Here is a 12,564-nt window from a genome sequence, read left to right on the forward strand (position 1 = left end):
ATATTGGCAGTGCCTCTTTTCATGAAGTGACCTATCTAGACTCACAGGCTGGGCTCGGGGTAGAAGCTGTCCAAGCTCTTTTTTATTTCTTATCCCAAAGTTATTTCAGTGTGAAAGCTTCTCTCTAAGTAGCAAATATAAATGTGCAGTGTCTCTCTATCAGAGCATCTGTTAAAATCCCATCCAAATTCCATGCAGCAGCTTTCTTCCATATTTCAGGAGTCCTGTTTTAGTGTAACATTTCAGTTAAATTCCCCGTTCCAGCCCCCTGCTGTTCAATATGGTAAAGTAATTATGAGGCTGCCTCACTTCTTTCAAGTGATGCTTTTGAGTGTTTCATTTGCATCCTTTCATAAGGTAAACATCCTAATGGCTAGATAAGTCACCTGCATTTTGGAAAGGAAAGAAAAAAAACAACACAGCAGCCTAAGTGAGGGTCTTCCCGGCTCTGTGCGCTGTTCCATTTTGATAAACCTTTGATCATTCATTAGCCTTTGTGGGAATGACATGCTGAAATTAGTGGAAGTGGCCAGTGGCATATACAAATAGTCAGTCTGTGAATAGCACACATTTTAAATTGCTTTTTAGGTTTCAGTCCAAGTCCCAGTGGACAAGTATCCACATGGCAAAAAGAAAATCATCATTATTGACATCGTTCTGGGAAATTTCAGCTGAAATTCCAAGGACTGGATAGGCCAGTCTGAATTACCCTAGCATCCCTGGAAATGGTTACGACAAGTCAAGCTTCGGGTCTGTCGGCAAGGCAACATGAAGACCCTTGCATTGCCAGCACCTGTGCTGTGCCTATTCTTAGATCACCCATGAACTTCCATCTCTGGGCCGCTTGATCTGATTCTTTCTCCAACGCAAAGTTCACACACACAAATTGTATGAAACAAGGACCAGATCCTTGTAAATCAACGTAGATCCTTTGGCTTCAATGGAGCTACCTCAGTGTACAGCAGCTAAGGATCTGACCCTGAAAGTTTTAGAGCCACATGTGCCCAGTCTATAAATGTAGGACCGGTTATAAAGTTCAGAAGTTGAAAGGCACTACTCAGTGTCAATGACCTTGAGCACAATAGGTAAAAATCTGGAAGGAGGACGCTGCATTTAAGCGTGTGCTTAAGTGCTTTGCTAAACAGGGGAACGTTAGAACGATGTACTCTAGTAACATTGCGGTGGGAGAGTTTCTCATTGCTGTTCCTGAGAAGTTATGTTATGGAGCAGTGTTTGAGACATTGTTTTGGAATTCGCTTCCCCCTCCCTTGGTCCATAACAGCCCAAATTTGTTAACCTGCAGGTCCATAACAATGCCCATCTATCCCTCATGAGCAAGGAGATGGGTAGCTCTGGGTAGCAGAGTGTGTAGTACCTGATGGGGATACTGTGGGCAAGGGGAGCTAGTTAAATTTTGTTGTATCTAAGAAGTTGCTGAGGTCCTTTTTTGAGGATGATTGACAGGCCAGTTTCTGTATTAGTATCTTTGCGGAACGTGGTCAAGCTTTTGGACGAGTGCCCTTTTACAGCGGAATGGTACAAATGTAAACAAATAAATATTGGAGTATGGCTAGAGAATGATAAGGGGAGAGGATGACGAAGACATTTTCCTGCCTCGTACAGTTTTGTATGTGGTGCTCAGGTGCCCATAGTCTTTGGGTGGATCCCTCAACTGTAGGCGTATTTGACATCGATCAGCATAGCTCCATTGGCTTCACTGAAGCTATGTCAGTGTACACAAGCTGAGGCTCTAGTCCTCACATTTGATTCTTACTCAGTTGGGATAAATGTGTTATCCAATTATATGGGCTAAAATCCACTGCAGTACATTGTATTTGATTGACAACCCGACACTGAAACTCCACGGTCTGTCAATGAGTTTATTCACAGCAAGTGTGCCCTTGTGTATCCCCAGAGCGATTTCAATCTCTCCGCTTGTCGTTCTCTCCAAACCTGGATGAGTACAACCCAGATATCCCTGAATGGAGACGGGACGTCAGCAGAGTGATCAAGAGAGCTCTAGTGGAGGTAAGCACTGGAATACGTTTTATATTCCTTATTGCTACATTTCCTTTGTCATCATTGTGTCTATCCTGGGCCTTGATTTGAAGAGCAGAATGATCTGCCCAAAGGAGCCAAGATCTTGGAAAGAGAGAGAGATGATGAAGAGGTCTGTTGAAATGCTATGCTCTACAGCCCCGTTTTTTATGTGGTTGAGCATAATGTGGGTGGGCCTGATGGCCATAGGTCTCACCTCTGGGAAGCATCACTTTTTTATTATTGGGGCCAAAGCAGAATACTTCGGAGGAAAGTGTATATAAGACCCAAGTTGCGCCTATGTAGTAACAATGAGAGCAGTTTTAACACTGCATAATAATGATTATTCCCCTTTGCTGTGCTCTGTATGCAGCAGCAAAATGCAGAGTTGTCCCATGTGAACTCACAAAAAAGGATGCTCCAGATTTATGGAGCAGCAGTGAAGGTGTGTTTTTTTTCACATACAAAGGGCAGGACTGTAAGTGCTTTGTATCCAACATTAGGTACATGGTCCTGCCGTGGAAGTGCATTGTACTCCACATACAGCATTCTGGAGACATGGGCCAGGGCTGGAGATGCATTTTTCCTCTACATACTTGGTGTACTGGAAACTATCAAGAGCTGTGGCCTAAAGAAATAGCATTTGGGGCTGGAGAGCAAGGTTTGTAAAAGGCTGACAAACGTTATACCAGTTAGTGGAGACCGCAAGTGCTGCTGTTGTAACCTACACACCTCCTGGGTGTGGTGTTCTGTCCCATCTAGTGGCACCGAGACCACTTAGAGAGAGAGGTTAATGGGTCTGCCCTACAGCCTTGGCTACCAGCCATATGGCTTTTAGCTCATGCAGTAGAGGCTCATGCGCTAAACTCCAGAGGTCCTAGATTTGATCCTGCCCGCCAATGACTGGGGTGTGTCGGTGTTCCACTGTGATACAATGTGAAGCAATGGAAAAGGGTCTGTGCAACTGATTTGTAGAATTGTGTGTGAGAGAGAGAGAATACATGCATGGAATGTGTACCCACAGGTATTGTGTCCCTGTGTGTGATCACAGTAACTTCATGCACAAATATCCGACTGCCACACCAGCCGTTTGCACAGCTGGTGCCACAAATGATCAGACAGTCTTGCTGAAGGCACGCACCAACTGTGTGAGTCCATTCTGGGGGCTGTACTTCTAAAAATCTGTCCCCTATCTCCTTTTTATCTTTAAAGTTTTTTTCAATGAACAACACGTAATGCAATTTCTTCTTCTAACCTCATCAAAACATGGAGGAGGAGGAGGAAGAAGAAATAATCTTCCTGTGGGCTTTGGTTTGTAACCTTTAGACCTTTGTGTGTCTATATCAAGTATCTGATGGTCCATTCAGCTTCTAAATTGGTTTTCACAACATCAACAATGCAATAAAACAAAATCAATTCACTAAAAAGAGATTATAAACCTGGGGTGTCAAGGCTACTTATCACAACCAGAGTGATACAAACAAAAACCCTAGCGGTATTGTATCAGTGTTGACTTGAAAAGAAGGACCCTTTGACAGCTTTAGTCCTATAGAATTTAGGGATAAAACTCAAGGATGGACTATAGAAATTAAATAGGGTTCTGCACAATTACTCTAAAAAATAAACTAATTCAATAGAAAATGATCTCCTTGTTTTACATTTTTATACCAAACTAGAAATGTCAATAGATGATTATATCCTTACTATAGAGTTCCATATGTTAGTGTAAAAATTCTGTAGAAATGTTATGATTCTCTACTAAATGCTCCTGGTTTTTTCTCTGTGTTGGATTATGATGTTCCTAATTTGGGATTATCCCAATATAACTTTATTTATCATGATCATTCACACCATTGGTCCCTCGATCTTTAGTCCCATCCCTTCGAGCAATGTCTAGTACCTGATGCTACAGAGGAAGGTGAAAATGCATTTAGCTAATTATCTGAAACATTACATGGGGAAAATTCCTTCCTGTTCACTGCAAGTGATCTCTTAATACCCTGGAGCATGAGCACTGATAGTCCTTGTCTAAGCCTCTTAGGTGATTATGCACACATCAACGGATGCTCTAGATACAAGGCCTGTCTTCATAGGAGTTCTGCAATGTATGAAGCTAAATGTGGGACCCTCTCTGCTATTTTTTCTCTGCCCAGATTCTCTTTTTCAGCATTAAAAGCAAATCTTGTCAAACATATTGTTTTCCAGGCCAGGGAGAGGGTCCTACATTTTCACCTTCCCCTCCTCAACATATTTCCATATTTATGTGGCTTCACGCTAGCATTCTATCCAGCAGTGACAGTACCTACAGCAAAACGCATACCAGCAGTAGCAAGATGGCAGGGTCACTGCAGGCTGCCCTATGGCTGATGCCTAGTAGTGTGGATCATTAATCAGACAGGTTACCTTAGGTCAACAACAGAAAATCACTCGGACTTCAGTTCCCTCCCGTCCCCCTCGTCTTTCCCTCCGGGAAGCAGGTGTTGCAAGCCGTAGTCCCTATGGAGAGTGGGTAGAAAATCTGGAATCTTAGCACCAATTAATGGTTTGGGGATTTTGAGCTACAGTCTTTTGGGTTCAGGGTCCTCACTACAGGTTGAGCTCTGTGCACTGCTGATGTCTGCTGTGCTGCAGTGGTTTGATTATTTTAAAGGTGACCTACAAAATCCAGTGTTTGGAAATGTAAAAAGCCTCCTAAGGTTATGTAACCTTCAGTCAGGTGCTGTTGACAGCAACAAGGCTGGATTTGGTATTTTCTGGGAGGGGAGGCCCTTAAAATTACAAAACGAAACCATCTTGAGCCTCCACCCAGAAGTCTGGGAAAACGAAACCAGTGGCTCTCAACCTTTCCAGACTACTGTACCCCTTTCGGGAGTCTGATTTGTCTGGCGGACCCCAAGTTTCACCTCACTTAAAAACTACTTGCTTACAAAATCAGACTTAAAAATACAGAAGTGTCACAGCTCACTATTACTGAAAACTTGCTTACGTTCTCATTTTTACCATGGAATGAATCAATTGGGATATAAATATTATATTTGCATTACAATGGATTGCATATAGAGCAATATAAACAAGTCATTGTCCGTATGAAATTTTAATTTGTATTGACTTAGCTGGTGCTTTTTATGCAGCCTGTTGTAAAACTAGACAATATGTAGATGAGTTGATGTAGCCCCTGGAAGACTTCTGCGTACCTCTGGTTGAGAACCACTTAACTAAACCCTACCCTGGGTGCCTGCAAGGCTACATCTACACTATGAGCTAGGGGTGTGATTTCCCCTGCTCATGTACACATCCTCTTGCTATGCTGCTCTATATACTAGTGCTAGCTCTAATCAAGCTGTGTAGACGAGCAGGGGAATCACACCGCTAGCTCACTGTGTAGACCTAGCCAAAGAGGCAACACTTTCCCACTCGCAAGTTCTGAATCCGTTTGTAACAAAAGAAAACTTTTATTTAAGGGGAGGAGAAACAACAGCATTAATTGGGGAAACACCTTACCAGTGGCTTGAAAGTATGCAAACAGTAAGTAAACCCTCACCCCCATGATATGTTGGGCAGTAATCCTTTGCCTGTTTTCTACCTTGTGTAAAAGTCCAATGGATGACTGTCCCCTTTCCCTTCACTGCACCATGCTTACTGTTTGTTGGCTGGGGTCAGCAAAGTCTTTAGAGTCAGTCCAGTTGTAGGTTCAGGTGGATTCTATGGGTGGGGTGGGGGTTAATCTTAGTTAGTTAATGCTTCCACTCCTGCTGCTATGCCTTTAGCTGCAATGCTGTGTTCTGAGGTTTCTATCACCTAGCCCAGTTCTTGGTGGTTTCGCTGGGTTGTGCGGATCCTCACACCACCCCTGTGTTCTTTCACTGAAACACTGTCCCCACACCAGGTCTAAGACTCAGCCCGCTTGACCAACATATTGGCAATTTCAGTTCACTGAGAAGAAACACAGACTCTCAGTTGAGTCTGTTCAGCGCTGTCGTAAAACGCTGGAGGGCTCGCGCTACAGGATTAAAAATGGCAGTGTAGACGTTCCCACTTGGGTTGGAGCTCAGGCTCTGAAACCCTGCCTTCTCATTGGGTTTCAGAGCCCAGGCTCCAGGCTGAACATGAACATCTATACAGCTATTGGTCAGCAGAATGAATAAACCAATCATTTAGTTGACCTGGGCTCTGAGACATGCTGCCACATTTTTTGACGTGCAGACAGACCCAAATACTGTTTAAACAGACTCTGCAACCCCCATCCCCAACACACTTGGATGTGGCATTATTACCCCATACTTAGTGAGCAAAGTTGAAGTTAGGGTGACCCCTTCAATCAGGCTGTATATTGCACAGTTCTGCTCTCCTTTAGTCATTCAATAAAGATAACAAAATTTCATTAGCCTTGCATACAATACTTAAGTAAATTTTAACCAAAACCAGCCAAAATGGATCATTTTGGCAAAGAAGGTGTATGTAGTCATCACTTAGATAAAGTAGGCATGTCTATGCAAATGCAGTCTGCTCCTGAGGTCTTTTGAGGAGAGAGCTCATTCAGACCACTGGCTTAGAATTAAAATGTGTGCACTGGATAATTCCACAGAAGCAGGAGGTAGGGGAAACAATTCAGCAGTCTGCAGCTGCCCTTTTCTTGTCCCACAGCTGCCTGAAATTCAGACTGGCCCCGGGTTGCCAGCCCATTCTCTGAACAGTGACACCACCAAGGGTTTTGTTAGTGCATCGGTAACAGTGATTGAACCCTAGTGTGAAATAATAACTGAGGAGGGGCCAAGACAAAAGTGTCCATCCCTGGGACTGGGTGGGCTCAAGGCTAAAACAGGTGGTGCTCTCACGAGATTTCAACCCAACATGGCAAAAATCTCACCAAATAAGACTTCAGAAGCATCAAAAGGAAAAAATAGGCCCCATCCATTCATGAATCTGGCCCAGAAGCTGAACTTTATGAAATTTCCACATGTTCATAAGTGCCTTGAAGGCTGGCTCTGCACATCAGCTGGATGAGACAGCCTGATCCCCCTGCAGGCTGGCTCTGCGCTCCAATGAGATGGGACTGCCCAATCTGCATCCCCCCCACTGGCTGGCTCCATGTTCTCATGAGAAGGCCCGACCTTCCATGGGCTGGCATGGGACAGCTCAAAGACCCCTCCCACTCCTGGGTCAGCTCCACTTTCCAAGGTTATGCCCCCACAAGGTTCCCTACCGCCTCCCCTCCCCTCCGACAAGCCAACGCTACATTCCATCGGGACAGAACAGGCCGATCTCCCCGGTGGGACAGCTCTGTGCTACAAGACTCCGACCCCAGAGGCCAGCTCTGTGCTCTGTCATGGTTCTGTGCGTGGTATCGGTGTGCCAGCACCCATGGAGCTCAAGCTGGTGCCTCATTCAGAGCAAACGCACAGCTGTATTTTACAGGAGTTAAACAATAAAGGTAAGGGCTATCTTTGAAGGTAATCGTCGTGCTCAGAGGAAGGGTAGTCCCATGCCCCATATTTCAGGATGTGCACATATCGGCTCTGAGTGCTGGGAGAGAATTCCCTTCATCCCTCCATCCCCTTGATGCTCCCCCCCTGTGCATTTACTGAGCAACTAAAGAGGTACCCTTGAGGTTATTTTCATCTTCATCTCAAGCATCAGTTGCTGATACTGCCAGAAGCAGGACACCAGACTTCACAGTCTGATCTGGCATGGCAAACCCTATGTCCCTCCCCTCTTCGCCCGCATAAATATACCCGTATCATGACCAGAGACCACCAAACTGGGCATTTGTGTCTGTGACTGCCTGATGCACACCCACCGCAATCGGCGAGGTAGGGGTGCAAGTGCTCAGGTTTACCCTGACAGCTGCATGTGACAACGGGCAGGCACTAACTTTTGGGCACCGCGTGCGTAGGAGGAAGGGCGGTCACCCTTTGGAAAATGTACCCCACAATGTCCAAGCAAGGTCTCTGGTCTACTTCCCAAAGCAACCTGCGCGTATCCAATTGGCAATATTGATTAAATATAGAGACCGTCACTGTACATGGATCCCTGCTGTTTCATTTCACTTCGGTTGATCTTGTTTTGTAAGGTCCATCCACAAACCCAGAGGATAATGAATTACTCTGGGCAGGTAATGCAATTTGCTGACTCAAGTTAAAGGGCCTGGTTTTGACCCACTGACATGAGGGGAGTTGCTGCTGATTCACACCAGTGTGAGATCCAAAGGAGACACTACCAGCTTCTCCTGACACCTTTCATTGGTTGTTGAGAGAGAAAACAACAGCGTTCCACGGGATTGCAATAATAAATGCACAGCTACGTTTCTCACCCTCCCGTGTCAGGAGACCGAGACAGTCAACCCTGCCGGAGGGAACAATAAGGAAAAACGAGTTTGTTTGCACTCTGCCTCATGACCAAAGCTCCAGTTATTTCAGCAGCTCTAAAACATGCTGCACTGGACGGGCACAGTGGGAGGTGCTCTGGGTCAGCACTGCAGAGTGTGTGCAGAGTTACTCAGCACCTGCTTTTAGTAGGTCTGGTTATAGTCAGTGCCGCTGGGGGCTCACGTACCACATTGAAGAGCATGGTATGAAAGCTCAGACAGAGCAAGAGTACAGTAGAATGCCGTCCCCCCGACTTTCCCCGTCACCGGCAGATACCTACATGTACGTACGGTGGTGCTTTAATGCATACGTCTTCGGCATTCCGGACTATCTCTGCAACTCACCTGTTGCTGTTTGTCTACATAACCAGGCAACAAGTATTTCAAGCAAACATATCCTGGTCGCAGTCCTGTCTGGTTTGCCCACATCCGCTGAGCTCTTCGTTTTACCGTATCACGGGACCACAGGAGAAAACAAAAGAACAGCCGAAGACCTAGAACAGGTATTGTTTCCGTTCTGTGCGGGTCGGCGGTGGGAAGGGCAGCAGGGAAAAGATTTCCAGTGCAGGCCTGAAAAAATAACTAAGGTGCAGTTACATTCGAGCCACTGGGATCAAAACCATCGTCTTGGGCCAGGCTAAGTCCTTGTTGCTTTGCCCCAGCAGTGCAAAGGGGAGATGAAGGTGCCCTAACGGTGCAGCTGGGGACATGCAGCAGGGGATCCCCCAGTGATGTAAAGTTGGCAGAAATCCACATCACCTCCTAGATGGCATTCCAAGGTGGGTGGGGATGGGAGCGGGCATGGCCGGGATCCCTAGAGAACTGTTCCTGCTGACAGGACTTAGAGCAGCCCTGGGAGGAGCACAGCCGGTGAGGCATGCAGGGAGCCTGGCCAGGCAGTGGAAAGCAGAAGCAGCTGGTGGAACTCGATAGTTCATAGATGCATCGATTTTTAAGGTTGGAAGGGACCATCGGATCATGCACTCTGACCTCCTCCGTAACACAGGCCAGCGAATTAGATAGTGTGCAACGTTCCGTCTCTGTGAGGCTAAAATACGTTAAAACCAATCCGAGGCATAACTTGCTGCGGGTTTTTTTTCAAAATGTGAAATGTGGCTGGTCTGCGAGGTATTATTGCTGTGTCTGTTTGCACAGGAGTGGGTGCCAAGTCTGGCCTGGACAGGACTTGAAGGTGCCTCATCCCCTGCATTAGGGCCTAAACCCTGGCATTGTTGAGTTCCTGGATGGCAAACGGGGCCCAGCACCCCTCAGGATTTGCCGACTGGTCCATGGAATGAATAAACTAATTCTTCCTCCTGGCAGCTAAATCAACCTTATTTTTCCCCTCCCTTTCTGTTAATGTGAGGTCTTTACCCAGAGGGGCCTGGAACTTTTTCCCACCAGTGTCAGTCTCTTGCAATGCTTTGAAAAACCTCTGTTAACCACACCCCGTTACCAAGGCTCAGAACTACCTGGCCACCTACATTCTCATGCTTACCCTTGCTCAGCCTCCATCTTCCTTAACAAACTACTAATTTTCTCCCTGTGCAATTAGTAAACACCCGGGAAGGAGATTTACTATCCCGCAACCCCTCCCCTCTCCTTTTCCACTCTAAATTGGGAAGGAAGGCAGTGCATAGACTGTGACCCAGCTCCCCTCTGTCACTCTGCTGCTTATTGTATTCTACAAATCATTATATCTATATATATTTTTTCCCTGGTAATCCGGAAATCTCCACGGTCGTAAAGAAAGGAAACGTTGTCATGCTGTCATAAGCCTTTTCAGGGGAGAGGAGAGCTAATGCTTTCAGTGGGGTGCCAGCAGCATCTCTGCTATTTATCCTCTGGAGGTCAAATTGTAATCTCTCCTGTTATAGAAATTATTGCCAATTCATAGCCAGCCATTTCCTATGGAGCTGCATCTTCGCTGTTTCCCACCTGGATGATCAAACATGTATTTTGTTTTGCAGGGGCAGACATAGCTCCCCTTCCCTAGTTGGTCATAAAGTTGGCATTTTGTTTTCAGTGTGAACTGTTTGACGCAGGCTCAGTATGTCTCACTCAGCATTCAGAGCTCCTGAGACTTCCTCTAATGCTGTACAGAATCACAGGTCCTCTGCTGCCCCTGGTTGTTATAAGGGCCTGCATGATGTCAACCTGCATCTAAACCCCTGTGGCACCATTTGGATTGTCCCCGAGTTCATTTCTGAACATCTTATGCTGATGTTTTCTGATGCTGGCCTAATTTACTCCCTTAGTACTTTACCTGCTTCATTCTCTTTATACTACAGATCTTCTGCTTTTCATTTACAGGAGGTTTCTGAATGCACAACTTAAAATTCCAATGCACAGCTTCAAAATGGGGGATAAATGGCTAGGCAGTAGTACTGCTGGAAAGGATCTGGGGGTTATAGTGGATCACAAATTGAATATGAGGCAACAATGGGACACAGTTGCTGAAAAGGTTAAGATCAGTCTGGGTTGTATTAGGAGTGTTGTGTGTAAGACCTGGGAGGTAATTGTCCTGCTCTCCTTGGCCCTGGTGAGGCCTCAGCTGGAGTACTGTCTCCAGTTCTGGGTGCCAGCCTTTAAAAAAGATGTGGAGAAATTGGAGACAGTCCAGAGGAGAGCAACAAAAATTATGAAAGGTTTAGAAAACCTGATGTCGCCTTTTATCTTCTTTAAAGTGAATTTTGTAATGTTGGATTACACCATCGTGGGTTCGGCTCTGGTGGCTACAGTTCCAAGCTCAACAGAGTGAAAGTCACCTCTGCTACTTGCCTCAGATTTAGAATCTCTAGAAACCCATAAAGACCAAAGATAGTGACCCCGAGGACATTTACAAGTACAAGGTCTAGTCTGTTTTACAAGTTTTATTCAAGTTACAATTAAAGTTATGATTACCCAAGCATATAGAAATTCTATAAAACCTATGCACAAGTTATACATACAGTCATACTCACATCTTAATGATATTCTTAAGGTCTGATGGCTGCCTTGCCAATTGATCATCAGTAGAGGGATGGTTCCTGCTGGAGTTTTCCCTCAGGAGCTCAATTTTCCTAATCTGGACACCCTCTTTTTATAATGGCATTCTGACTATATCTCATTAGCATTTATTCCCACAGTGCACCTTACGGTTAGGGCATGTGTTTGAAAAATGGAACTACCGGGTATCTTGTAAGCAGAAAATTACTCTTACTACTAATTTTGCACAGTGTCCCCCGTTGGTACATCTTTTCCCATAATCTTGTGGCATAGGGTCATTCTTTGGTCACTTACTTATATCAAGCATTTTTTAAGCCTATGGTCTAATATGGCTAAGCTAAAATCTTACAGGCCCCAGCCCTACTTATTTAGATACAGTGATGAGCTGTCAAAATCTTAACAACAGGTTCCCTCCTCACCCCACGAGGGGGTGGTTACGCACCCCTGCCCCCCCCGGGACTCCTGCCCCATTCAACCCCCCGCATTCCTTGATGCCCCCCCCAGGACTCCTGCCCCATCCACCCCTGTTTCCTGACTGCCCCCAAAACCAGGCAGGAGGGTCTCGTGGGCCACTGTAGTGGGTGCCCACCCCATCCCTAAGAGCCAGAGGCACCTGCCGGGGGGCGAGGTGGGGAGTCCCGGCGGTGCTTACCTGGGGCAGCTCCCAGGAAGCATCCGGCAGGTCCCTCTGGCTCCTGGGGAGCGGGGGGAGCAGCTGCTCCCCCCACTGATCACATCAAAGGTGGCGCCTGAGGCGCCAACTCCCTGGGTGCTCCGGGGCTGGAGCCCCCACGGGGAGAATTTGGTGGGTGCAGAGCACCCACAGGCAGCTCCCTGCCCCAGCTCACCTCACCTCCGCCTCCTCCCCTGAACACACGACCCTGCTCTGCTTCTATGCCACTCCCCCACCCCCGGCTTCCCGCGAATCAGCTGTTCAGGTGTTATTTGCCATATTCGCCTTCTTACAGTTCGACTATATTCTAAAGTGCCCATCCTGACCCGTGTCCAGGCAGCCAGGGCTTGATTTTCAGAAGCACTGAGCATTGGCAAATTGAACAGAAGGCACCTCTGAAAATCAGTCCCCACACACAGAATTAAAGATCCACATTAACTGCAATCTGTACGGATGCTAGTCAGGGACTTGCTTGCACACACATCTGTGCTGGCAGCCCTGA

General features: G+C 46.4%; 1 protein-coding gene across 2 annotated transcripts in view; it reads left to right on the top strand.

Moving 5' to 3' along the window:
- SORCS1 (sortilin related VPS10 domain containing receptor 1) overlaps positions 1 to 12,564 on the top strand; it is a 428,683-nt gene that overhangs the window by 396,388 nt on the left and 19,731 nt on the right. For both annotated transcript variants that reach the window (XM_084634878.1, XM_084634879.1), the window contains exons 22-23: positions 1,916 to 2,028; positions 8,773 to 8,904. In XM_084634878.1, the coding sequence (XP_084491004.1) occupies positions 1,916 to 2,028; positions 8,773 to 8,904 (245 nt within the window). The remainder of the gene's footprint in view (positions 1 to 1,915; positions 2,029 to 8,772; positions 8,905 to 12,564) is intronic.

The sequence above is a fragment of the Lepidochelys olivacea genome (assembly GCF_965140295.1).
Source record: "Lepidochelys olivacea isolate rLepOli2 genome assembly, chromosome: 7".
NCBI lineage: Eukaryota > Metazoa > Chordata > Testudines > Cheloniidae > Lepidochelys > Lepidochelys olivacea.